The sequence below is a fragment of the Daphnia magna genome, linkage group LG5, assembly GCF_020631705.1.
Source record: "Daphnia magna isolate NIES linkage group LG5, ASM2063170v1.1, whole genome shotgun sequence".
NCBI classification, from domain to species: Eukaryota; Metazoa; Arthropoda; class Branchiopoda; order Diplostraca; family Daphniidae; genus Daphnia; species Daphnia magna.
In genome coordinates, this window is record NC_059186.1 from 4,535,767 (window position 1) to 4,561,967 (window position 26,201).

The window sequence follows — 26,201 nt, forward strand, 5'->3', positions numbered from 1 at the left end:
TACTACGTAATTCAGGTAATCCGTAGAATGTAAGTTTTCCACTATTGAAGTAGTGGAAGTCATATTAATTAAATGTTTTGTGCAATGCATATGGGCATTGTTTATATATATAGGACCCACAAATGTATAGTTTACTTGTAATTTTTAACATTTTCCCACTGAAACACTTGGTAATTGATTTTTCCAAATTATTTAGATTGTCATGTTCGAGGAGGAATTTGTGGAAAATGCTGTAATCCAATTATTCGACCTCTCCAACTATTCTGATAGTTTGCCAACCGAGGCAAAAGAACGCTATCTTTCTAAGTTGGCTGAAATTGTTTGTGATTGTCCATACACAATATCCAACACATTCTGGTCTTCTGTACCGGATATAGATAATGTCATTCCACCAGTTGAAAGAGGTGACCTATGGAACTATCTAGTATATGGAAAGAGTCTCTACACTGATAGCGAAATGAAGAATTACAAAAGTTGTCAATCTTATAAAATAATCACTGGAGAAGGATTATTTTTTGATTTGAAATGTTTAAAATTGAGCAACTTAAATGTAATTTGTACTGCAAAAGTTCATCATTCCATGGCTTTTAGTCTACCACCACTTAGACCGTGGGTTGCTTTGAACCAAGCAGGCAGTGTAATAACAGGACATTGCGACTGTATAGGAGGGTTAGTGTGTACCTATTTTTTAGTTTATATGTTCATTCGTTATTGACTGTATATTTTGTCTTATAGCCTTAGTGAATGCTGTAGCCACGTTGGTGCTGTGTTATTTGCAGTTGAATTGATCAATGCACATAAGAGAGAGTTATCTGTCACGGAAAAACCAATGCAATGGATGAAGAAGACTTCTAGACCAGTATGTGTTTAATGTGTTTTTTAAGCTTCGTAAATTTCATAACAACCATTCAATTTGTTTTATTACAGAATATGGTAGAAACTGTTTCTCAATTGAAGAATACACAAAAGAACAAAAGTAAGAAACTAAGAGTAGATACATCACCGATCTCAACGGATGCATTTAATGTGATGATGGAAGAATATATGAATTCTGGTATTCAATCTGCACTTCTTACAGTACTTCCGGTTTCCGGACTACAGCAAAAACTTCATCCCTTTGCAATTGAAAGTTACTCTACCAAATCCGCTCTCCAAAATTTTCACAAGTCACTTACGAGGAAAACCTCTTAGTGTTTTACTTAAGGAGTCTTAAGACCTTTTCAGTAAATATTGTGTTTCAAATCAACAAGCTGAGGCTATCGAAATGTTAACCCGTGCTCAATCCAAGAGTGAGTTATGGAATTCATTTCGTCTTGGAAGGATTACTGCTAGCGTCGTGAAATCCGTTATTACAACAAGCATAGACAATCCATCCAAATCGGTTGTGCTCAAGATCTGTTATCCAAACATTAACTCATTCAGCACACCAGCAACAAAGTACTTTATATTTTCTTATTCTTTTATTGTCGTACGTATTCTGATCATTTGTATCACCTAGGTGGGGAAAAGATAATGAAAAAAAGGCGTTGAAGGTTTGGGGGAAAAAACTGAAATCAGAAAGTTTGCACACGGGGTTTTCAATTGATGAAGCCGGACTTACTATTTATCAATTGCATCCGTTTTTGGCAGCATCACCGGACGCCATATTCAACTGGCCATGCCACGGAAGGGCAGTTGTGGAAGTAAAATGCCCTTTCAAGCACGCCAACGAGAAAATATTAACTGCAGCAAGAAACGATAAGGAATTCTGCCTCTACGTCACGGAATCTGATGAACTAGCTTTAAAGAAGAATCCTTCATATTGTAACGGGCAATCGACGTCAGAGCCGTTTATTTGGAAATCAAAGAGAATTGACTACAGAGTAAACTAAGAATAAGGGAAACAAGGTTTAAACAAGTTTGACACATATGAATAACTAAGACGGAAGGAACCCAGATCCAGCCGAGTGGTCTTCTTTTATACCATCGATGGACGTTTTCTCCTGTTCTAGGAATTTAAGTAATTGGGTGATAACCTTCCTGTGACATTTAATAATCATCAGTTTTATCTAACTCTCGGGAGTTAACCATGAGATAAATTCTATAGGTTGCATAACCCTACGTCAGCTGTGCGTTACATCCCCCCTCTCAGACTGCAACTCGTCCCGATTGCAATACAATTTTAGCACAGCTCAAAATAACTATGTTATTTTCTAGTTATTTGAAAGAAACATTCATATTGGGGTTATTTTAGGGAATTTCCTATTTCTACTGATAACATTTGGAACATTTAGTCTAAAAATTTTTCAAAAAGAACATTTTAACAGTAGAATTCAATTCTATATCAAAAGAAATATTTTTCTTTTAATTTTCCTATGCCTATACTATAAGAACATTCAAAATGAGAATCGGAATATAAAGTTTAAGAAGCAAGAAGAGGGAAGAAGAGAAAAAAAGATTTGCTGACGTATGAAGAACATTTTACAGCTGCTCTTCAACTTCCTCTTCGTGTTTTTTCAGTCGACTTTCGAGTTCATTCACTCGTTTAGTCAGATTTGACAGAACAACTTTGTTTTGACGTCTGCTAAGAAATAGTGCTATTGCCAGGCTGAGAAACAGTGTGGCTATAGCAGCGATAATTTCGAAGGGATACCGGACGTTGATTGTACGTTCGGTGTTCTTTCTTTGTTTTTCTTCTTCTTCTATTATCCGTAAATGTTCCCCCATAAGAGTAACGCGGCTTTGTATTGAGGCCTTGCTTGTTGCCTGAGGCCTATTTTTCCATTTTCTCATTTCTGGCTCTGCCGTTTCCATATTCCGCGTTTCATACTCTTGTGGAATGAGGTCTGCATTTTCCAATTCGGATAGCGGCGGTAGTGTAACGTTGTTCAACGAATATTTAACGTTCTTCTTGAAGCTTGCTTGAAAAATCCAATCTTCTGTGTACGCCGTACATGTTGTTGGAACTTCAAACACGTCAAAAGGTTCACGTTTAATCACTGTGTTAGTTTTTCCTCTGTTGTTTGGACAAGTTATGGTGATTGTCATTTCTTGTGCTGAGGTGTATCCCCATCTTCGGTGTCCCAGGTATACAGTTTGTTGTCCGGTCCATGGAGATAATTTCGTTGAACATTGTACGCGGCTTCTTTTCTCATCTTTTAGAAACAATGCCATTGCGCAGCTTGGCTCCCTATGCCTTTTGTTTATTGCTTTGCTGATAGGGCAAATCGATGTGGTTGTCATCATGCAGCGATGTGCTTCGTGTGTTGACAATTCGGTAAACGCTTGTCTATCGTTTGCCACAGCTAAGAATGCCGGTAACGGATGAAACTGTGCCCCTTGGGTGGCGTTTTTCGTTGGTCTTGGCAAGCTTATTACCTCGTATAGAGTGAATCCAAATGGGAACTCGAACACAGGTAAGTGAATGAAAATTCTTAAATTGCCTTCAATTGCTGCCACAGCTACTTTTGCGTCTTTATAGACTTGCCAGGTGTCTCCCATTTGAATAGAAGGGCTCAATGACCATCCAGATGGCAAAATTGCTTTTATTTCTTTTAACACTGCTTGGATTTGCATAGGTGGGAAAAGTAGTGCTGGAAGTCTTTCCATTGCCATTGTTGTTAGGCCGACGGCAAAATCTTCAATCGATTCGTCCAGCCATGCCAAGGCTGACTTGATTTCACGAAAGGTGTTTTCAATGGCTGCTCTGGCTATTTCATGTTTTTCAACTTCTTGGGTAATTCCATCAATTTTGTGATCTGTTTTCCACGCCTCACGTTCTAGTTTTTCAAAAGCGTTTTGCAGTTCTTCAACGGCGTTTGACGTTGATTTTGTTTCCCAAAGCGTCTCGTTGATTAGTGACGCGTGCACTTCCAATGCGTGAGCGATTGAAGTGGTTTCTGTTGATAACTTTTCAACATGATTGTTGACGTGTTCTAGATCTTCTTCAGTTGACACCCCAAAGAGCCAATTGAGAACTTTTCCTCCTCCATCGATTAGGCCTCTTTTCTTACGGGTACTGCCTATATTTACTGCTTGTTTTAGTTCTCTAAGTCTTTCTTGACTCTTTTTCAGGTTTTTTAATTCTGCTCGTGCTCGTTCCTCGACTTCTTCTTTTATCCGTTTTTTAAACCCGTCGTTTGGACCTTCGTATCTGAAGTTTAGAGTGTTGACCTTTCTTCCCAATACATCATGTAGAGTTTTAATGACGGTTTCTAAAGGATTGAATGTGAAGTCGGTGACGACTACCCATTCAGAGTCTGAAAAGGCTATCTCTCCTTCAGATTTGAAGATAACGCCTTGATAGGCGAGTATCTCTTTGGAAGTTGTTGGTCCTGACATCACGGAAAGCAGCAGCATCAAAGGTAGGGTCAACATCACTGTTTTTCTTTGAGCTATGCGAGCAGATCTTCGTATGCCTGCGTTTTCTGCTCTTGCCATTTGCACGGTTTCTTGTCTTCCTTCTCTTGTTGGCGGTACGGTTGGTACGTCAGTATTTGTTTCTGCAGTTTCTGACTGTGCACCATTTTCCTCTGAGGGCCTTGTATTTGTTTCTTCTGATTGTTCTTGATCTTGAGCATTGGCAGATGCTTCTTTTTCTGGCCCCTTATTTTGATTTTCTTGCAAATCTTCAGAAGGCACTGGATTTTTGGTACACTGTGCAACACTAGTCATGTCAATGAATGGTTTCATTCGTTCGACATGCACAATTTCTGTTTTTGGTGATTTTCCTAATCGAAGCTCGTAATTGCTTTGCGTTGTTTGCCTCACCACTGTATAGGGTCCAAACCAACGATGTAGAAGTTTCTCTGACTTGCCCACTTTTCTAATGGGTTTGTAGACCAGTACCTCCTCTTTTGGTAGGTACATGGTTGCTTCTCTACGATTTTCATCGTAGATTTCTTTTTGTTTTTGTTGTACTGCGGCGGCTCTGGCTTGTACTTCTAGTCGAGCCTGTTGCAGACGTTGAATTGCCCATTCCGATGAATCACGATTTTCAGGTGGTATTGGGTTTGGGTCTGCATTCAACGTAACGTCTATCGGAAGTACAGCTTCTCTTCCGTAGACCAAGTAGAATGGAGTTTTTCCCGTAGTTTCGTGCCGGGTTGTGTTGTAGGCGAATGTTACAAATGGTAACGACTCGTCCCAATCACGATGGTCAGCACTCACGTACATTGACAACATGTCTGCCAATGTATGGTTTAAACGTTCCACTAGTCCGTTGGCTTGCGCACGATAAGCTGTCGTGGTACGATGATTCGTTTCGAGCGCCTGTATCACTTTTTGTGTCACTTCTGCAGTAAAACAGCGGCCTTGATCTGTTGTTAATTGACGTGGTGCTCCATGTCTTAACAAAATACTTTTCACTAGGAAATCCGCTACTTCGTTTGCGTCAGCAGTCGGAAGTGATTTCGTTTCGGCCCATTTTGTTACGTAATCGACTGCCACGATAATTTGCTTGTTCCCTTTCTTTGATAGTGGGAACGGGCCTAGGATATCCAATCCTAGTCTCTCGAACGGGCGTTCAGTTCTTTTTACTTCCATAAATCCTGCGGGTCGCTGATACACAGGTTTGCGAGATTGGCACTCTCGACAACTACGCACAAATTCACTTACGTCTTCGGCCATTGCCCACCAATGATAACGAGCACGTACTTTCGCTAAAGTACGCGTTAATCCTAGGTGACCTGCGGTAATGTCATGATGGCACGAACGCATAATTTCCTCTTTAAACGACTGTGGTACACATAATTTTAAAAGACGTCCGTCGTCCACGATCTTCTCATAGAACAGCAAGTCATCTTTGATTCGATAGCGTCCCGACACTTTTCCTTTTTTGATGGCGGCAAACGCTTCGCTCCATTCTTCTTGTTGAGCGCGCTGGAATTCTTTCTTAGTGTCTTGGTCGATGCTTAACGCGGCCAGAATGTATGTTAAACCCTCATCTGAACTTGTTACGACATTCACGGGGTAGCGTGATAGCGCATCTGCGTCTGTGTGCAATCTTCCGTTGCGATGCACGATTCTTAGGAGAAACTCCTGTAGTTGAAGACTCCAGCGTGCTAAACGTCCTGCCAAATCCTTTTTGCTGAGTAGCCAGCACAGGGCGTGGTGATCGGTTACCACGATGGTTTCCATTCCCCAGATGTAACTTCGAAACTTCTTCATTGCCCAGACTAACGCAAGGCATTCTTTTTCCGTTATGGAATAGTTATTTTCACTTTTTGCCAAGAGGCGGCTTGCATAAGCCAGAGGTCTTTCTACGTTGTCTACTCTTTGTAGCAGCACTGCCCCAAGACCGTAATCACACGCATCTGGGTGAATTTCGAAAGGCTTTGTGAAATCGGGATAAGCTAGTGTAGCGGCTTTCACTAACGCTTGCTTTAATGTCTTGAAGCTTTCTTCTTGCTGCACTTCCCACACGAAGCTTCCTCCCTTCTTGAACATGTCTGTCAGGGGCTTAGCTACGTGAGCGAATTGAGTAATAAACCGTCTGTAATAGGAACACAATCCTATAAAACTGCGAACGCACTTCAGTTGTTCAGCTGGTTTCTGAAACGAGCTTGGTGACGGGAAGTTTTCTATAGCTTTTAGTTTTTCCGGGTCAGGGCGAATGCCTTCTCCGCTAATCACATGGCCCAAAGCCTTCACTTCTTGGGCGGCAAACTGACACTTCACTAGTTTAATTTTTAGTCCTGCGTTATGCAGTGCTGTTAGCACTTGTCGAATGCGTACTAGATGTTCGCTTGCACTTCCCGCGTAGATGATGATGTCGTCTAGGTAGACTAAGCAAATCGTCCACCTTAGACCTGACCACACTAGATCCATCATCCTCTGGAAGGTGCCTGGGGCTGATGCCAATCCAAACGGCATTACTAGAAACTGGTAAAGGCCATCTGGTGTTACGAACGCCGTTTTAGCTTTGTGTTCTTCATGCATGGGTACTTGCCAATACCCACTCTCCAGGTCCATTGTAGAGAAGATGCAGGCATTGCCCAACCGGGACAATGTCTCTTCAATTCTTGGTAATGGGTATACATCCTTTACCGAAATAGCATTTAGACGACGGTAGTCGACACAAAATCTCCAGCTGCCGTCCTTTTTCTTTACCAGAACCACTGGCGCTGCCCAAGGGCTGTTGGATGGTTCGATCACTTGTTTCTCCAGCATTTCTTCTACTTGTTTTTGTATGATGGACCTTTCCTTCCATGCGCTTTTATAAGGAACTTGATGTACCGGTGCTGACATTCCAGTGTGAATCTCGTGTTCGGCTACCTTACACATCCCAAGTCCGCTATTTTTCAGCGCAAAACAGGAACTGAACTCTAGTAGGACATCTACTAATTCTTCTGTTTCTTGTTGTGGGAAGTTCTCTGCTATTTGTGCTCGAAAAGCTTAACGTGGAATCAGCTCCATTTCTCTTTGCGTAATGTTTTCTTCCTTCAGTACAAGGATTGCATCAACTTTTTCGTGGTGCTCTTCGGTCTTTTCTGTCTGCTCCCGTTCGTCCACAGCTACGATCGGTGAGTCTATAGGCTCTATTTGTCCTAGTACGGTCCCTTCTTGAATATAAGTCTGATGGTTGTTTAAGTTAACCATCAGCACCTGTCCCAACGGTTGTACGGTTGACACCAAAACTTTTCCTGACGTTACACCCTTCACTCTAGCTAGATGTTCTGATGGTTCTATCATTCCGGTGCTTTCTTGCAAACTAGCCGGTTCAATTTCCACTGACACAATTGTTCGTGGAGGTAACATTTTTCCAGTTTTTGTAATCAGCTTTTGTGTGGACGTCACTTCTTCGATGATGTTGATGGGCATTCTTCCCAACATCAAGTCTGGTCCATTACCATCGTAATTTATCTCCAATCTGTTGAATTGTTTCAGGAAGTCATTTCCTAGCAGTAATTCAATGTTTTTCATGGCAAGGACAATCACTTTTCCTTTGGCCTTCATGCCCCGATGTTCCACTTCTATCTCGATTGCTCCCATTGGAAGTACCTTTTGTCCACTGGCTGTCACAACAGAGGGTACTTTGCAGGAAACCCATTTTGCTTGTAACTTCTCTCGCAGGCTTGGTGATACTACAGATACTACAGCTCCTGTATCGATGACAGCTTTAAGCTCCATCCCTTGACAAACAACTTCTTCAGTAATCAGCTTGGCCGGTTGGATAATGAGTATGGTAGATTCTTTATCTTTCTCTTCATCTGTCGACACTATTCCGACCGATGCTGGTTCGTCTTGTTGTTCATTTCGTGGAAATTTTCTTTCGTCTCTTTTGGCTGGTCTTCTCTCGTCTCCTTTAGGAAAATCTGGCTTTTTACTCTCTTGCTTTAGATCGGTTCGACAAACGCGTGCGATGTGTCGTGCCTTTCCACAACGATGGCAAATCGGTTTTCCATCTGTCGTGCGCGATGGCTTAGGCCTATCCTTTCCAGCCCAAGGCTTGTTAGGCTTAGAAGTTCGTCTCATCTCTTCTATTTCTGCCTTCAGTTCTAATACCAGATCTCGAAGATCATCTTTTCTTTCTTCTCTGGGTGGTGGTCTTCTCCCATCAGGGCCAAGCATGCTCACTACCCAATCTGGTCGAGCAGCAACTTCCAAAGCTTCAGTATGAAGCTTTAGCGCTGCCAAAAATTCTTGAGTCGTCGCCGGGTTGACGACCCACATTTTTTCCAACAAAGTAGGTTTCAATCCTTTGAATAGGTAATCTACTTTCGCCTCTTCTGTCATTCTTGGATCTACTTTGCGGCATAAATCGATGATGTCATAGAAATAGTCTTCCCCTGGTTCATCGATTCCTTGCTTACGCTGTCGAAGTTTTGCTTCTTGATAACGGGTGTAGTGCTGCGGTTGAAATTCCCTAAGAAATTTCGTTCGCAAGCCTACCACAGCGGGAGCAGCTTGGACTCCTGCCGCTGCGACAACTGCTGGCGTATCCTCCCATTGGGTAAAGTTCCCAGCCGAGAGGAACCATTTTCTAGCAGTTCCTTCTAGGGACATTCCGAAGTTTTCTCGCTTCTCATCGTCCCCCCACCGGTTGTGCGCTGCAACACTTTCGTAACGCTCCAACCAATCTGTAGCGTCTTCATTTTTCTTCCCGCAGAAGATCGGCGGCTCTCTGTATTTCAATTTCGGAATAAGCTGTCGTTGAGCCATGGCTTCGGGAGATGGTTCTCGTGAAACTTCAGAATTTTCACCTTCGTCTCCTGATTCTGCAACCGATGACTCACTAGATGAGACTGTTGGGGCTTCTTCTATCCCTTCTTCGAATGATTCGAACCTGTCTTGTTCAGGTGGATAGATGGAAGTACGTCTTTCTACCGTCACTTCCTCATACGATTCGTCTTCTTCGACAATCGACTCTTCCCCAAAACCACTGTCCCTTACTTTCTTTTGAAGCAGAAATTTTTGAAATCCGCACCGTGGTGTTGATTTTGTACTTGAGCTTCCGATCGGGTTCAAAGATTCCGGTCCAGAACCTTGGACGGAATGGCCGATGTCTTCAGCCGTTCTACTCTCCTTCTCGACGCCTTTTTTCGTTGACTCCTTCGGTCTCGCTCCTGTTTCACTATTCTTACCGCGTCCCTTCAGTTCACTGACGGGTGACGCTTCTAATCCCTTAATTCGCTTACTTTGCCTAGTTTCACTAGGATTCATCTATCTCTAACAATTTCCAAAATTTTTACGGGCCCTACGGTAGGCTCTAATTAACAAGGAGAAGCAAAAGACCACTTATTCGTGAATCTCAAAAAAATAGATAAGAAACTTGGTCAAGCCTGTGGTCCTATGCCCAAGCAATTTAAGGTAGTTATACCAGCTGGTCACACTTTCCAAGGACCTCTCAACAGTACCTGCCTCCGAGTCTCTTTCTTTACGCTAGATTCACAGATAACTTGGTCTTACCTTGCTTTACCAAAAAGGCCTACCCTGCATCTCCACCATGTAACGGGCAATCGACGTCAGAGCCGTTTATTTGGAAATCAAAGAGAATTGACTACAGAGTAAACTAAGAATAAGGGAAACAAGGTTTAAACAAGTTTGACACATATGAATAACTAAGACGGAAGGAACCCAGATCCAGCCGAGTGGTCTTCTTTTATACCATCGATGGACGTTTTCTCCTGTTCTAGGAATTTAAGTAATTGGGTGATAACCTTCCTGTGACATTTAATAATCATCAGTTTTATCTAACTCTCGGGAGTTAACCATGAGATAAATTCTATAGGTTGCATAACCCTACGTCAGCTGTGCGTTACAATATTATAGTCAGATACAGTTTCAAATGATGGTGTGTCAAGTTGATGTATGTTTCTTCATTGTTTACACCAAAGTAGATATGGTCTTCTTAACTGTTAACTATGATACAAATTTTCAACGTGAAACTATTCCAAATTGTAAGGACTTTGCTAAGACAGTAATATTGCCAGAATTGATTGGCAAATTTTACACAGAAACACGATACGGAAAACAAGTTAATGTTGCGAATGAACTGCAGTTACCTTCTACCAGTATTAATATTCAAAATGAAGAACAAAGTGTCAACAACGATGCAAACCGCAATGTGTTAATGAACTTGGATACGAACATTTCCTCCGTGGATAGTTCAAATGTGATATCATCTAACCATAGCATTCATATCAGTGATAAGAATCCCTTACCTTTTATTACGCAATCCTCTAGCTGCTCAACGTTTTATGGTCCTTGTTTTTGTAATGTTCACAGAGCTAATGAAACCATGGTTGTTTGTTGTTCTCCTTCATGTCGTGTTAAAACTTATCACATATCTTGTTTATTGACATTAGGGAAAAAACGATTTGGAGAAAATTGGACATGTGATGATTGTAAGCAGCAAAGAAAGAAAGTTGTTAAAGTCAGAAAACCATTGAAGTCAGTTAATTAATTTCAAAATGTATCGTTTGTAATCAAATCCAAAGTTGTAATCCAGAACAAATATCAATCACTCAAATGGAATAATACTAGGATTCAAATTTGAAAGAATACAACAGACAGCAACAATTTTGTCATAGAAACACACATTATCCTGAAAAGTATTCAAATTGGACATTATAACTGGGCCACGCATAATGTCGAACTTCATGCGCATACATCCTATTTCTCGTTCTATGTGTATTCGCACATTTGAAACTTGGCGAGATATTTCAGTTTCTAATTGAGTTAGTTGTGCAGCTCTCTTAAAAGCAGGAGTGATTAGTTTGGCTCCTCTTAATCCAATTTCTTCCGCTACCTCAAAACCCTTATCAGCAAGAACCTCATCACCTGCTTTTAAATTATCTATGTAGCCACTGTGCCTTACAATGAACTGGTCCGATTTTCGGCCAGCATACCCTTTAGAAATGAAATTTATAGTTCCATTAGGAGTGGCAGAAATCAGATATTTAACAGTATTCCTACTTTTATAGGTAGAGTAGGTAGCAGCCTGATCATTCCTGTCATTGGGAATTTGAATTTGTGTTTCAAAACAATCCATGATAGATACAGTGTTTGGATAATGACGACGGAAACACATAGGCATTGCTACCTGCAGTTGAGAAAGAAGGGGCCAAATAAGTACATGTGTCTTAAGTTTGTAATAAATACAGTCTACCCAAGAATGAAAGTACCGAGAGACAGTCCATTCGCTTATATCAAAACGAAAAGCCAAATCAATGTCTGCTGGGTTATGACTTAATTTAACAAGTGTCAAGAAAAGCTGTTGTCGTTTACACAGCTTAAAATTATTGTTTTCTGGAATTCCAGACTGAATCGCTTTAAAAAGTATTTCAAATGACTTAGCAGTTGACAGGCTCGTATAAACTCGCATCCACCTGTCACTATTTTGACATTTGCTAAAAAAATTAGATGTTATTGGTCTGTTACAATACATAGCAAATTCTTTCTTCAGTGAGACGTACTCTGCATTCATTTTTTCAAGTTGTGCTGTTAAGTTTTCGATTTCTTTTTGCAACTCACTCACCAATTGTGGTGAGTGTTTACTTGATGACGGTTCTTCGTCGACCAGGCTGTGGCACGGTTTCGATGTTGACAGGTCCATTGGAGAATCTTGAAGTTCTTCAGCAAGTAGAACTTCACTTGAATTCAGATTTTCATTAACTTCAAAGGGATGAGGACTGTGTATCGTAATGTTGCTATTATCTTCCTCCTTGGGTTGGGTATAGTTTGCTAAAGTGTTCATAAACATAGCCTCTGCAACAACAATACAATAATAAATATATGAAATGTCTATGAACTTGTAATGTATACCTCTGTTGTAGGTATACAACACTCTTCTTTGTAAACGAGTGCTATCTGTGATAGCTTTGTTCAGTGATACTGAAGGAGCCCAATCTGGGTGACTTTTCTGTAAATAGTAGCTTAGTTTTCCTATGACAGTCAAATAAGCTTATAAATGGTTATGAGTTAAGTACAATATTTGGAGCTTACCAGATGAAAAATGAAGATTACACACCAAGTGTTTTGTTTTGATGTTAGCATCATTGATGTTTAACCTAGCTAACCAGAGTTCTCTTCTTTGCTGAATAATTATTGAGTCCGATGGGTATCTGTTGTCTGGAGAGACAGGAATACCAAAGAACCGTACGCCAACGGACTTATCTCCTATTCCATTGTTAGGACACCCTTTGACAACACACTTCTTATAGAACTTTGACATGTTAGGGGATGCCCTGTACAAAACATTTAATTAATATGACTTCCACTACTTCAATAGTGGAAAACTTACATTCTACGGATTACCTGAATTATGTAGTATTTTTCACTATTTTTCTTTGGTCGAAATTGTAATCCAGTTAAGACAAAAATCACTTTGAAAAAATACTTCCATAAGAGCCTGTGTACTAAAAGGGTGGAGTTTTCTTAAAATGGCTGCCGACAACGTTGTCGGACTACAAGAATCCTGCTATCCGCAAGGTGCAGGAGGTCTATACATGGCAAATTTTTTATGTTTATTCCCATACCGGGAATTGAACCCGGGCCTCCTGGGTGAGAGCCAGGTATCCTAACCACTAGACAATATGGGATTAGCGTTAATAATTTTTACGATAAACACTTATTTTCTTTATCTTTATCTTATTTTTCCCTTCCGGAAACCTCTCCATAAAAACTAACCACTAGACAATATGGGATTGGCATCAATAATTTTTACAATAAACGCTTAGTTGAAACTAACCCTTTACTTTTTCAACAACCCATGCTTTGCTTTACAAAGCCATGCTCGGACATTTAAGAGACCAGATGTTGTTGAATTTCTATTGTCTGGTTCCCGGTGTGACGGTAGAAGCCGCCGCCACCGCCACCGCAGTCATCTTCTTCTTCTTCTTCTTCTACTTCTTCTCCTTCTTCTGATAGCTGAAGCAAAAGCTTTGCTGTCGGAAAGCGTTATTAATTAAAAGTTAAGCGCTTTATTGAGTTTGTTGATGAACAGCGTAATTATTCCTTATGGTACAAGTAATATAAATAAGTCAGGATGGCCGAGCGGTCTAAGGCGCCAGACTCAAGGATAAAAACCTTACTTCTCCAAGAGAAGCATCAGAATTCTGGTCTTCAATGAAGGCGTGGGTTCAAATCCCACTCCTGACAGGTTTTTCTCTTGGAAGATGTACTTCCGGAGTAGATTTTTCATACGAGTCTCTTACATTAATAACAAGCGATGGTGGTATAGTGGTTAGGCTTTCATTCCAAAATTTGAAAAAAAATGCTTAAAGCGACCTTTATTTTTTAAAGAGCCGTTTGTATTTTTTTTTCAAACCCTAACAAAAGAAAAAGAAACCAAAACCGGCAGATGAAGAAGGCCCGGTTACATAACAAGCAAAAGGCGTACGAGGCGAGGAAGATTCAGCGGCTCTTCAACATATACCCAAGATAGCCAAGAGACCTCTCGAACGGCTCGTTCGAGAGGTGCTCGAAGACCGTTCACCCTCCTACGATGGTACTGTACAAGCTGCGAAGGAATATCTCAAGAGGACTTACAACCGATTGAGACCATCTCCGCAGCAGTGCCAAAGTGCGAGGGAACTCTACGACACCTGCGACTGGTCCCAACCTTCAGAGGACCAGATGAACTTCCTTAATCATGCGCCAACCCAACAAGAGCTTGAAGCTAAGCTTCGATGGCCTAGAATACCGTCATCTTAGAGCCATCGACCCCAACTGCATTAGGCTGGAAACAGTTTGTAAAATGGTTTGGAAGCTAGGGGTTCCTAATTGTTGGAAGACATCGCGAACTGTCCCCATTTTCAAGAAAGGGGACACTAGCGACTATTCCAACTTTAGACCAATATCCCTTCTTCCTTCCATCTACAAACTGTTCTCGGGAGTGATCAGCCAGAGAATAACGCAAGTCGCTTGAGACCTTGGCTGGTTATCTCCCGAGCAAAAGGGTTTCCTCCCGGGGGTCCATGGTATTCAGGAACATACACAGCTCTTACAGACGGTTGTCGAGGAGACAAAGACCAAACGAAAGCACATGTCTATTGCATGGCTGGACATGTGCAACGCGTTTGGATCTGTGCCTCACGCCGTTCTGAATGAGCTGTTCACATCACTTCCAATACCAGAGGACCTCCGGCGCATCCTGGTGGACATATATTCCGGAAATCGGATGGATTTTGCCGTTGGGAAAGAATCCATCCGCATTTTTTCGACAGCAGGTGTTCACCAGGGTGACGCTCTTAGTTCCCCTATTTTTAACCTGGCTTCCGAACCCCTCGTCAGGGCCGGAAAGTCCAATATTAACCCCGGATTTTTAATTTTTGGCTCGCTCGTGAAAACCAAGGCATATGCTGACGACATTGCCATGGTTACAAATTCTCCCTCCGAGCTCCAAAACATTTTAAACGTTTTTACCCTCACCGCAAACACCTTGGGGCTGCAATTTAATGCCGGGAAGTGTGCTTGCCTGGTCTTCGACAAAGGCAAGCCGTCTGACGCCCAGTGCCGAATTGGTGATCAATTAATTCGGTGCTTGGGTCCAGACGACCAAGAAACATATCTTGGTACACCGATCGGAGGAAAATTGCGGTTCCGACCACCAACTGACCTTATCCCTAACCTCGACAAGATTGCCGCCTCCCACCTCGCACCATGGCAAAAACTTGAAATCTTCCGTAGCCACCTTCTTCCCTCCCTTTCCCATCACCTCGCTTCGGGTCGGGTCCTGAAAAACTGTCTTACCCAACTGGACACTGAGTGTAGGAAGTTTCTAGGCCTTATTTGCAACCTTCCCAATCACGCAACGGTCCCGTTTTTCTACGCGGACCGGCGGGTTGGGGGCCTAGGAACATGCCGCCTCACTGATGATGCCGATATCTGGACCATCGCCAGGGCTGCTCAGCTCCTCACTTGTAGAGACCCTACAGTGAGGAACATATGTCGAGAGCAGCTCCATGAAACCATCCGGCGAGGGTTCAGAAACGAGCATCCAGGAGTGTTGCCAGTTGGGGAATATCTTTCGGGATCCGTGGATGGGGGGCTCTACAGACTGAGGTACGCGAAGGCAGGGTCCAATCTTTGGACTCTCTCACCCGCCAAGCTGCCAAACGACTGGGAGTGCGGATTGATGTATCCGGCGATGAAAATATAAGAATTGTCGCCGATGACGTCTCCGTAAGCCCAGTCAAGGCAGTCCGCGGACTTCGTAAAGTAGCTCGGCAGCGCTATACCAGGGATCTAGTTTCCGACAAGAGCCACCAGGGAGTAGTTGCCACTGGCCTCTCCCTGGAAGACAAGTCGAAAGACATGGCTCGCCTGGTATCCTGCCGTACGCCCCTCTCCTTCCGAGACTGGAGATATCTTCACAGGGCCCGGCTCGACATCCTTCCTCTTCGGGGGCACTCGTGGTTTTGCTCACAGGAGCAAGATACGAGTTGCCGCCGATGCGGAAAGGAAAACGAGACCGGGTTTCATGTGCTTAACCACTGTGAAGAAGGTCTCCAGCTCGCCACCAAGAGGCACAACACCATCCAAGCTCTCTTGGAGTCGCTGCTAGTCAAGCAGGGACACGACGTCACGATCAACAATGCCATCCCCGGGCAAAGGTTAAGACCGGATGTTGAATTTCAACTATCCGGTTCCCGGGTGATGGTCGACGTCGTGGTCTGCTATGACCAACCAGGGAGTATGGAGAATGCCTACCAGCGGAAATATGATAAATATTCTTCGCATGGGAGGATTCTCCCCCTGGTTGTCGGGTCTCTTGGATCATGGTACCCCAGGAACGACGAAATCCGTTCGATTCTTGGAATCAACGGAAGATCCTGGGGTTCCTTCCGATTCAAGGCCCGATTGGCAGCGATCCAGGGATCAATGGAAATGGTGTGTGCCCATTTCCATCATGGTGCACCAAACCCCGAAGCTGAGGATATCCCCCCTTTTCCCGTAGAAACTCCCTACCCAGTAGATTAGTAGATTCTTTCCCACATATTTTATTTATGTAATTTTAGTAATATTTTAAAATGCACCCACCTCATACATGTTTATTCCCCTTCCGGAAAAGCCTCCATAAACTAACCACTAGACAATATGGGATTAGCGTTAATAATTTTTACGATAAACACTTATTTTCTTTATCTTTATCTTATTTTTCCCTTCCGGAAACCTCTCCATAAAAACTAACCACTAGACAATATGGGATTGGCATCAATAATTTTTACGATAAACGCTTAGTTGAAACTAACCCTTTACTTTTTCAACAACCCATGCTTTGCTTTACAAAGCCATGCTCGGACATTTAATAGACCAGATGTTGTTGTATTTCTATTGTCTGGTTCCCGGTGTGACGGTAGAAGCCGCCGCCACCGCCACCGCAGCCATCTTCTTCTTCTTCTTCCACTTCTTCTCCTTCTTCTGATAGCTGAAGCAAAAGCTTTGCTGTCGGAAAGCGTTATTAATTAAAAGTTAAGCGCTTTATGGAGTTTGTTGATGAACAGCGTAATTATTCCTTATGGTACAAGTAATATAAATAAGTCAGGATGGCCGAGCGGTCTAAGGCGCCAGACTCAAGGATAAAAACCTTACTTCTCCTAGAGAAGCATCAGAATTCTGGTCTTCAATGAAGGCGTGGGTTCAAATCCCACTCCTGACAGGTTTTTCTCTTGGAAGATGTACTTCCGGAGTAGATTTTTCATACGAGTCTCTTACATTAATAACATGCGATGGTGGTATAGTGGTTAGCATGGTTGCCTTCCAAGCAATCCACCCGAGTTCGATTCTCGGTCATCGCAGCAAATTATTTATCTAATTTGGAAAATCATGAATATTTAGGAGTGAAGTTTGCCACCTGTTGTCTAAAATTACAGTCATGAGCAAGAATGAATTAAGTATGGAAAAAACTACAAGGAAAATGTCTGATTCCTAGGCTAGGTAGGCCAGGTCAGAAACATGAAGTATTAATGAAGATGAATGTGATATATGCAATTAATGTGTTCCCAATACATGGCAAATTTTTTATGTTTATTCCCATACCGGCAATTGAACCCGGGCCTCCTGGGTGAGAGCCAGGTATCCTAAATCAATTAATTCGGTGCTTGGGTCCAGACGACCAAGAAACATATCTTGGTACACCGATCGGAGGAAAATTGCGGTTCCGACTACCAACTGACCTTATCCCTAACCTCGACAAGATTGCCGCCTCCCACCTCGCACCATGGCAAAAACTTGAAATCTTCCGTAGCCACCTTCTTCCCTCCCTTTCCCATCACCTCGCTTCGGGTCGGGTCCTGAAAGACTGTCTTACCCAACTGGACACTGAGTGTAGGAAGTTTCTAGGCCTTATTTGCAACCTTCCCAATCACGCAACGGTCCTGTTTTTCTACGCGGACCGGCGGGTTGGGGGCCTAGGAACATGCCGCCTCACTGATAATGCCGATATCTCGACCATCGCCAGGGCTGCTCAGCTCCTCACTTGTAGAGACCCTACAGTGAGGAACATATGTCGAGAGCAGCTCCATGAAACCATCCGGCGAGGGTTCAGAAACGAGCATCCAGGAGTGTTGCCAGTTGGGGAATATCTTTCGGGATCCGTGGATGGGGGCTCTACAGACTGAGGTACGCGGAGGCAGGGTCCAATCTTTGGACTCTTGCCCGCCAAGCTGCCAAACGACTGGGAGTGCGGATTGATGTATCCGGCGATGAAAATATAAGAATTGTCGCCGATGACGTCTCCGTAAGCCCAGTCAAGGCAGTCCGCGGACTTCGGAAAGTAGCTCGGCAGCGCTATACCAGGGATCTAGTTTCCGACAAGAGCCACCAGGGAGTAGTTGCCACTGGCCTCTCCCTGGAAGACAAGTCGAAAGACATGGCTCGCCTGGTATCCTGCCGTACGCCCCTCTCCTTCCGAGACTGGAGATATCTTCACAGGGCCCGGCTCGACATCCTTCCTCTTCGGGGGCACTCGTGGTTTTGCTCACAGGAGCAAGATACGAGTTGCCGCCGATGCGGAAAGGAAAACGAAACCGGGTTTCATGTGCTTAACCACTGTGAAGAAGGTCTCCAGCTCGCCACCAAGAGGCACAACACCATCCAAGATCTCTTGGAGTCGCTGCTAGTCAAGCAGGGACACGACGTCACGATCAACAATGCCATCCCCGGGCAAAGGTTAAGACCGGATGTTGAATTTCAACTATCCGGTTCCCGGGTGATGGTCGACGTCGTGGTCTGCTATGACCAACCAGGGAGTATGGAGAATGCCTACCAGCGGAAATATGATAAATATTCTTCGCATGGGAGGATTCTCCCCCTGGTTGTCGGGTCTCTTGGATCATGGTACCCCAGGAACGACGAAATCCGTTCGATTCTCGGAATCAACGGAAGATCCTGGGGTGCCTTCCGATTCAAGGTCCGATTGGCAGCGATCCAGGGATCAATGGAAATGGTGTGTGCCCATTTCCATCATGGTGCACCAAACCCCGAAGCTGAGGATATCCCCCCTTTTCCCGTAGAAACTCCCTCCCAGTAGATTAGTAGATTCTTTCCCACATATTTTATTTATGTAATTTTAGTAATATTTTAAAATGCACCCACCTCATACATGTTTATTCCCCTTCCGGAAAACCCTCCATAAACTAACCACTAGACAATAAGGGATTACCGTTAATAATTTTTACGATAAACACTTATTTTCTTTATCTTTATCTTATTTTTCCCTTCCGGAAACCTCTCCATAAAAACTAACCACTAGACAATATGGGATTGGCATCATAATTTTTACGATAAACGCTTAGTTGAAACTAACCCTTTACTTTTTCAACAACCCATGCTTTGCTTTACAAAGCCATGCTCGGACATTTAATAGACCAGATGTTGTTGTATTTCTATTGTCTGGTTCCCGGTGTGACGGTAGAAGCCGCCGCCACCGCCACCGCAGCCATCTTCTTCTTCTTCTTCTTCTTCTACTTCTTCTCCTTCTTCTGATAGCTGAAGCAAAAGATTTGCTGTCGGAAAGCGTTATTAATTAAAAGTTAAGCGCTTTATTGAGTTTGTTGATGAACAGCGTAATTATTCCTTATGGTACAAGTAATCTAAATAAGTCAGGATGGCCGAGCGGTCTAAGGCGCCAGACTCAAGTATAAAAACCTTACTTCTCCAAGAGAAGCATCAGAATTCTGGTCTTCAATGAAGGCGTGGGTTCACATCCCACTCCTGACAGGTTTTTCTCTTGGAAGATGTACTTCCGGAGTAGATTTTTCATACGAGTCTCTTACGTTAATAACAAGCGATGGTGGCATAGTGGTTAGCATGGTTGCCTTCCAAGCAATCGACCCGAGTTCGATTCTCGGTCATCGCAGCAAATTATTTATCTAATTTGGAAAATCATGAATATTTAGGAGTGAAGTCAGCCACCTGCTGTCTAAAATTACAGTCATGAGCAAGAATGAATTAAGTATGGAAAAAACTACAAGGAAAATGTCTGATTCCTAGGCTAGGTAGGCCAGGTCAGAAACATGAAGTATTAATGGAGATGAATATGATATATGCAATTAATGTGTTCCCAATACATGGCAAATTTTTTATGTTTATTCCCATACCGGGAATTGAACCCGGGCCTCCTGGGTGAGAGCCAGGTATCCTAACAACCAAAGGATACCTGGCCAGGAAACCGAAACAAACAAAACTGCTCGAGAGAGAGTGCTTTAATTTCTTTAATTTGAAAAAAATGCTTAAAGCGACCTTTATTTTTTAAAGAGCCGTTTGTATTTGAGGCATCGCGGACACTTAAGTCGCGGGGTGCATATGGACGGTCCTGGGGTGCATTTCGATTCAAGGCCCGACTAGCAGCAATCCAGGGATCAATGGAAATGGTGTGTGCCCACTTCCACTACGGTGCAACAAACCCCGAAGAGGAGGAAAACCCCCAAGTCCCATAGATTCCCCACTCCCAGTAGAATAGTTTTTTTAGTCAATTTTATTTAATTTTATTTTGTTTTAAATATATTTGTGTACTTTTCCCTTATTTTAATACATTTTAAAATGAACCCTTTTAATACAAGTTTCTTCCCTTTTGGAAAATACCCTTAAAGCCTAACCACTAGACAATATGGGATTAGCGTTAATAATTTTTACGATAAAAACTTATTTTCTTTATCTTTATCTTATTTTTCCCTTCCGGAAACCTCTCCATAAAAACTAACCACTAGACAATATGGGAGTGGCATCATAATTTTTACGATAAACGCTTAGTTGAAACTAACCCTTTACTTTTTCAACAACCCATGCTTTGCTTTACAAAGCCATGCTCGGACATTTAATAGACCAGATGTTGTTGTATTTCTATTGTCTGGTTCCCGGTGTGACGGTAGAAGCCGCCGCCACCGCCACCGCAGCCATCTTCTTCTTCTTCTTCTTCTTCTTCTACTTCTTCTCCTTCTTCTGATAGCTGAAGCAAAAGCTTTGCTGTCGGAAAGCGTTATTAATTAAAAGTTAAGCGCTTTATTGAGTTTGTTAATGAACAGCGTAATTATTCCTTATGGTACAAGTAATATAAATAAGTCAGGATGGCCGAGCGGTCTAAGGCGCCAGACTCAAGGATAAAAACCTTACTTCTCCAAGAGAAGCATCAGAATTCTGGTCTTCAATGAAGGCGTGGGTTCAAATCCCACTCCTGACAGGTTTTTCTCTTGGAAGATGTACTTCCGGAGTAGATTTTTCATACGAGTCTCTTACAACAATAACAAGCGATGGTGGTATAGTGGTTAGCATGGTTGCCTTCCAAGCAATCGACCCGAGTTCGATTTTCGGTCATCGCAGCAAATTATTTATCTAATTTGGAAAATCATGAATATTTAGGAATGAAGTCTGCCACCTGTTGTCTAAAATTACAGTCATGAGCAAGAATGAATTAAGTATGGAAAAAACTACAAGGAAAATGTCTGATTCCTAGGCTAGGTAGGCCAGGTCAGAATTATGAAGTATTAATGGAGATGAATATGATATATGCAATTAATGTGTTCCCAATACATGGCAAATTTTTTATGTTTATTCCCATACCGGGAATTGAACCCGGTCCTCCTAGGTGAGAGCCAGGTATCCTAACCACTAGACAATATGGGATTAGCGTTAATAAGTTTTACGATAAACACTTATTTTCTTTATCTTTATCCTATTTTTCCCTTCCGGAAACCTCTCCATAAAAACTAACCACTAGACAATATGGGATTGGCATCATAATTTTTACGATAAACGCTTAGTTGAAACTAACCCTTTACTTTTTCAACAACCCATGCTTTGCTTTACAAAGCCATGCTCGGACATTTAATAGACCAGATGTTGTTGTATTTCTATTGTCTGGTTCCCGGTGTGACGGTAGAAGCCGCCGCCACCGCCACCGCAGCCATCTTCTTCTTCTTCTTCTTCTTCTTCTACTTCTTCTCCTTCTTCTGATAGCTGAAGCAAAAGCTTTGCTGTCGAAAAGCGTTATTAATTAAAAGTTAAGCGCTTTATTGAGTTTGTTGATGAACAGCGTAATTATTCCTTATGGTACAAGTAATATAAATAAGTCAGGATGGCCGAGCGGTCTAAGGCGCCAGACTCAAGGATAAAAACCTTACTTCTCCAAGAGAAGCATCAGAATTCTGGTCTTCAATGAAGGCGTGGGTTCAAATCCCACTCCTGACAGGTTTTTCTCTTGGAAGATGTTTTTCCGGAGTAGATTTTTCATACGAGTCTCTTACAATAATAACAAGCGATGGTGGTATAGTGGTTAGCATGGTTGCCTTCCAAGCAATCGACCCGAGTTCGATTTTCGGTCATCGCAGCAAATTATTTATCTAATTTGGAAAATCATGAATATTTAGGAATGAAGTCTGCCACCTGTTGTCTAAAATTACAGTCATGAGCAAGAATGAATTAAGTATGGAAAAAACTACAAGGAAAATGTCTGATTCCTAGGCTAGGTAGGCCAGGTCAGAAACATGAAGTATTCATGGAGATGAATATGATATATGCAATTAATGTGTTCCCAATACATGGCAAATTTTTTATGTTTATTCCCATACCGGGAATTGAACCCGGGCCTCCTGGGTGAGATCCAGGTATCCTAACCACTAGACATTATGGGATTAGCGTTTATAATTTTTACGATAAACACTTATTTTCTTTATCTTTATCTTATTTTTCCCTTCCGGAAACCTCTCCATAAAAACTAACCACTAGACAATATGGGATTGGCATCATAATTTTTACGATAAACGCTTAGTTGAAACTAACTCTTTACTTTTTCAACAACCCATGCTTTGCTTTACAAAGCCATGCTCGGACATTTAATAGACCAGATGTTGTTGTATTTCTATTGTCTGGTTCCCGGTGTGACGGTAGAAGCCGCCGCCACCGCCACCGCAGCCATCTTCTTCTTCTTCTTCTTCTTCTTCTACTTCTTCTCCTTCTTCTGATAGCTGAAGCAAAAGCTTTGCTGTCGGAAAGCGTTATTAATTAAAAGTTAAGCGCTTTATTGAGTTTGTTGATGAACAGCGTAATTATTCCTTATGGTACAAGTAATATAAATAAGTCAGGATGGCCGAGCGGTCTAAGGCGCCAGACTCAAGGATAAAAACCTTACTTCTCCAAGAGAAGCATCAGAATTCTGGTCTTCAATGAAGGCGTGGGTTCAAATCCCACTCCTGACAGGTTTTTCTCTTGGAAGATGTACTTCCGGAGTAGATTTTTCATACGAGTCTCTTACAATAATAACAAGCGATGGTGGTATAGTGGTTAGCATGGTTGCCTTCCATGCAATCGACCCGAGTTCGATTTTCGGTCATTGCAGCAAATTATTTATCTAATTTGGAAAATCATGAATATTTAGGAATGAAGTCTGCCACCTGTTGTCTAAAATTACAGTCATGAGCAAGAATGAATTAAGTATGGAAAAAACTACAAGGAAAATGTCTGATTCCTAGGCTAGGTAGGCCAGGTCAGAAACATGAAGTATTCATGGAGATGAATATGATATATGCAATTAATGTGTTCCCAATACATGGCAAATTTTTTATGTTTATTCCCATACCGGGAATTGAACCCGGGCCTCCTGGGTGAGATCCAGGTATCCTAACCACTAGACATTATGGGATTAGCGTTTATAATTTTTACGATAAACACTTATTTTCTTTATCTTTATCTTATTTTTCCCTTCCGGAAACCTCTCCATAAAAACTAACCACTAGACAATATGGGATTGGCATCATAATTTTTACGATAAACGCTTAGTTGAAACTAACCCTTTACTTTTTCAACAACCCATGCTTTGCTTTACAAAGCCATGCTCGGACATTTAATAGACCAGATGTTGTTGTATTTCTATTGTCTGGTTCCCGGTGTGACGGTAGAAGCCGCCGCCACCGCCACCGCAGCCATCTTCTTCTTCTTCTTCTTCTTCTTCTACTTCTTCTCCTTCTTCTGATAGCTGAAGCAAAAGCTTTGCTGTCGGAAAGCGTTATTAATTAAAAGTTAAGCGCTTTATTGAGTTTGTTGATGAACAGCGTAATTATTCCTTATGGTACAAGTAATATAAATAAGTCAGGATGGCCGAGCGGTCTAAGGCGCCAGACTCAAGGATAAAAACCTTACTTCTCCAAGAGAAGCATCAGAATTCTGGTCTTCAATGAAGGCGTGGGTTCAAATCCCACTCCTGACAGGTTTTTCTCTTGGAAGATGTACTTCCGGAGTAGATTTTCCATACGAGTCTCTTACAACAATAACAAGCGATGGTGGTATAGTGGTTAGCATGGTTGCCTTCCAAGCAATCGACCCGAGTTCGATTTTCGGTCATCGCAGCAAATTATTTATCTAATTTGGAAAATCATGAATATTTAGGAATGAAGTCTGCCACCTGTTGTCTAAAATTACAGTCATGAGCAAGAATGAATTAAGTATGGAAAAAACTACAAGGAAAATGTCTGATTCCTAGGCTAGGTAGGCCAGGTCAGAATTATGAAGTATTAATGGAGATGAATATGATATATGCAATTAATGTGTTCCCAATACATGGCAAATTTTTTATGTTTATTCCCATACCGGGAATTGAACCCGGGCCTCCTGGGTGAGATCCAGGTATCCTAACCACTAGACATTATGGGATTAGCGTTTATAATTTTTACGATAAACACTTATTTTCTTTATCTTTATCTTATTTTTCCCTTCCGGAAACCTCTCCATAAAAACTAACCACTAGACAATATGGGATTGGCATCATAATTTTTACGATAAACGCTTAGTTGAAACTAACCCTTTACTTTTTCAACAACCCATGCTTTGCTTTACAAAGCCATGCTCGGACATTTAATAGACCAGATGTTGTTGTATTTCTATTGTCTGGTTCCCGGTGTGACGGTAGAAGCCGCCGCCACCGCCACCGCAGCCATCTTCTTCTTCTTCTTCTTCTTCTTCTACTTCTTCTCCTTCTTCTGATAGCTGAAGCAAAAGCTTTGCTGTCGGAAAGCGTTATTAATTAAAAGTTAAGCGCTTTATTGAGTTTGTTGATGAACAGCGTAATTATTCCTTATGGTACAAGTAATAAAAATAAGTCAGGATGGCCGAGCGGTCTAAGGCGCCAGACCCAAGGATGAAAACCTTACTTCTCCAAGAGAAGCATCAGAATTCTGGTCTTCAATGAAGGCGTGGGTTCAAATCCCACTCCTGACAGGTTTTTCTCTTGGAAGATGTACTTCCGGAGTAGATTTTTCATACGAGTCTCTTACAATAATAACAAGCGATGGTGGTATAGTGGTTAGCATGGTTGCCTTCCATGCAATCGACCCGAGTTCGATTTTCGGTCATTGCAGCAAATTATTTATCTAATTTGGAAAATCATGAATATTTAGGAATGAAGTCTGCCACCTGTTGTCTAAAATTACAGTCATGAGCAAGAATGAATTAAGTATGGAAAAAACTACAAGGAAAATGTCTGATTCCTAGGCTAGGTAGGCCAGGTCAGAAACATGAAGTATTCATGGAGATGAATATGATATATGCAATTAATGTGTTCCCAATACATGGCAAATTTTTTATGTTTATTCCCATACCGGGAATTGAACCCGGGCCTCCTGGGTGAGATCCAGGTATCCTAACCACTAGACATTATGGGATTAGCGTTTACAATTTTTACGATAAACACTTATTTTCTTTATCTTTATCTTATTTTTCCCTTCCGGAAACCTCTCCATAAAAACTAACCACTAGACAATATGGGATTGGCATCATAATTTTTACGATAAACGCTTAGTTGAAACTAACCCTTTACTTTTTCAACAACCCATGCTTTGCTTTACAAAGCCATGCTCGGACATTTAATAGACCAGATGTTGTTGTATTTCTATTGTCTGGTTCCCGGTGTGACGGTAGAAGCCGCCGCCACCGCCACCGCAGCCATCTTCTTCTTCTTCTTCTTCTTCTTCTACTTCTTCTCCTTCTTCCGATAGCTGAAGCAAAAGCTTTGCTGTCGGAAAGCGTTATTAATTAAAAGTTAAGCGCTTTATTGAGTTTGTTGATGAACAGCGTAATTATTCCTTATGGTACAAGTAATATAAATAAGTCAGGATGGCCGAGCGGTCTAAGGCGCCAGACTCAAGGATAAAAACCTTACTTCTCCAAGAGAAGCATCAGAATTCTGGTCTTAAAGGAAGGCGTGGGTTCAAATCCCACTCCTGACAGGTTTTTCTCTTGGAAGATGTACTTCCGGAGTAGATTTTTCATACGAGTCTCTTACAACAATA

General features: G+C 42.1%; 1 protein-coding gene, 1 long non-coding RNA gene, 19 other non-coding genes and 1 pseudogene across 22 annotated transcripts; 15 read left to right on the plus strand and 7 right to left on the minus strand.

Annotated features, from left to right (window-relative positions):
- Nucleotides 1–748: 748 nt before the first annotated feature.
- LOC116923371 lies at nucleotides 749–10,781 on the plus strand (annotated as a pseudogene).
- Nucleotides 2,907–4,157, plus strand: LOC123472325. Its single transcript, XR_006646746.1, has 3 exons — nucleotides 2,907–3,395; nucleotides 3,461–3,994; nucleotides 4,054–4,157. It is a non-coding gene; the product is annotated as an uncharacterized LOC123472325 (long non-coding RNA).
- Nucleotides 10,767–12,355, minus strand: LOC123472324. 2 transcript variants are annotated; one of them, XM_045173711.1, is made up of 3 exons: nucleotides 12,247–12,355; nucleotides 11,591–12,189; nucleotides 10,767–11,524 (listed from the first exon to the last, which is right to left on the minus strand). In XM_045173711.1, the coding sequence occupies exons 2-3, from the start codon at nucleotides 12,182–12,184 to the stop codon at nucleotides 10,943–10,945; spliced, it is 1,176 nt and encodes a 391-aa protein (XP_045029646.1). In that variant the 5' UTR covers nucleotides 12,185–12,189; nucleotides 12,247–12,355; the 3' UTR covers nucleotides 10,767–10,942. The 2 variants fall into 2 exon arrangements, with proteins under 2 accessions (XP_045029646.1, XP_045029645.1); XM_045173710.1 differs by having other exon boundaries at nucleotides 10,767–12,189.
- A 595-nt stretch (nucleotides 12,356–12,950) lies between these two features.
- Trnae-cuc lies at nucleotides 12,951–13,022 on the minus strand. Its single transcript has one exon. It is a non-coding gene; the product is annotated as a tRNA-Glu (tRNA).
- A 440-nt stretch (nucleotides 13,023–13,462) lies between these two features.
- On the plus strand, nucleotides 13,463–13,581 carry Trnal-caa. The gene is made up of 2 exons: nucleotides 13,463–13,500; nucleotides 13,537–13,581. It is a non-coding gene; the product is annotated as a tRNA-Leu (tRNA).
- Nucleotides 13,582–16,964: 3,383 nt separating this feature from the next.
- Nucleotides 16,965–17,083, plus strand: Trnal-caa. The gene is made up of 2 exons: nucleotides 16,965–17,002; nucleotides 17,039–17,083. It is a non-coding gene; the product is annotated as a tRNA-Leu (tRNA).
- Nucleotides 17,084–17,150: 67 nt separating this feature from the next.
- Nucleotides 17,151–17,222, plus strand: Trnag-ucc. The gene has a single exon. It is a non-coding gene; the product is annotated as a tRNA-Gly (tRNA).
- Nucleotides 17,223–19,525: 2,303 nt separating this feature from the next.
- Nucleotides 19,526–19,644, plus strand: Trnal-caa. The gene is made up of 2 exons: nucleotides 19,526–19,563; nucleotides 19,600–19,644. It is a non-coding gene; the product is annotated as a tRNA-Leu (tRNA).
- A 67-nt stretch (nucleotides 19,645–19,711) lies between these two features.
- Nucleotides 19,712–19,783, plus strand: Trnag-ucc. The gene has a single exon. It is a non-coding gene; the product is annotated as a tRNA-Gly (tRNA).
- A 1,201-nt stretch (nucleotides 19,784–20,984) lies between these two features.
- Nucleotides 20,985–21,103, plus strand: Trnal-caa. Its single transcript has 2 exons — nucleotides 20,985–21,022; nucleotides 21,059–21,103. It is a non-coding gene; the product is annotated as a tRNA-Leu (tRNA).
- Nucleotides 21,104–21,474: 371 nt separating this feature from the next.
- Trnae-cuc lies at nucleotides 21,475–21,546 on the minus strand. Its single transcript has one exon. It is a non-coding gene; the product is annotated as a tRNA-Glu (tRNA).
- A 445-nt stretch (nucleotides 21,547–21,991) lies between these two features.
- On the plus strand, nucleotides 21,992–22,110 carry Trnal-caa. The gene is made up of 2 exons: nucleotides 21,992–22,029; nucleotides 22,066–22,110. It is a non-coding gene; the product is annotated as a tRNA-Leu (tRNA).
- Nucleotides 22,111–22,177: 67 nt separating this feature from the next.
- Nucleotides 22,178–22,249, plus strand: Trnag-ucc. Its single transcript has one exon. It is a non-coding gene; the product is annotated as a tRNA-Gly (tRNA).
- A 232-nt stretch (nucleotides 22,250–22,481) lies between these two features.
- Trnae-cuc lies at nucleotides 22,482–22,553 on the minus strand. Its single transcript has one exon. It is a non-coding gene; the product is annotated as a tRNA-Glu (tRNA).
- A 445-nt stretch (nucleotides 22,554–22,998) lies between these two features.
- Nucleotides 22,999–23,117, plus strand: Trnal-caa. The gene is made up of 2 exons: nucleotides 22,999–23,036; nucleotides 23,073–23,117. It is a non-coding gene; the product is annotated as a tRNA-Leu (tRNA).
- Nucleotides 23,118–23,488: 371 nt separating this feature from the next.
- Trnae-cuc lies at nucleotides 23,489–23,560 on the minus strand. Its single transcript has one exon. It is a non-coding gene; the product is annotated as a tRNA-Glu (tRNA).
- Nucleotides 23,561–24,005: 445 nt separating this feature from the next.
- On the plus strand, nucleotides 24,006–24,124 carry Trnal-caa. The gene is made up of 2 exons: nucleotides 24,006–24,043; nucleotides 24,080–24,124. It is a non-coding gene; the product is annotated as a tRNA-Leu (tRNA).
- Nucleotides 24,125–24,191: 67 nt separating this feature from the next.
- On the plus strand, nucleotides 24,192–24,263 carry Trnag-ucc. The gene has a single exon. It is a non-coding gene; the product is annotated as a tRNA-Gly (tRNA).
- Nucleotides 24,264–24,495: 232 nt separating this feature from the next.
- On the minus strand, nucleotides 24,496–24,567 carry Trnae-cuc. Its single transcript has one exon. It is a non-coding gene; the product is annotated as a tRNA-Glu (tRNA).
- A 445-nt stretch (nucleotides 24,568–25,012) lies between these two features.
- Trnal-caa lies at nucleotides 25,013–25,131 on the plus strand. The gene is made up of 2 exons: nucleotides 25,013–25,050; nucleotides 25,087–25,131. It is a non-coding gene; the product is annotated as a tRNA-Leu (tRNA).
- Nucleotides 25,132–25,502: 371 nt separating this feature from the next.
- Trnae-cuc lies at nucleotides 25,503–25,574 on the minus strand. Its single transcript has one exon. It is a non-coding gene; the product is annotated as a tRNA-Glu (tRNA).
- A 445-nt stretch (nucleotides 25,575–26,019) lies between these two features.
- On the plus strand, nucleotides 26,020–26,138 carry Trnal-caa. Its single transcript has 2 exons — nucleotides 26,020–26,057; nucleotides 26,094–26,138. It is a non-coding gene; the product is annotated as a tRNA-Leu (tRNA).
- The last annotated feature ends 63 nt before the right edge of the window (nucleotides 26,139–26,201 follow it).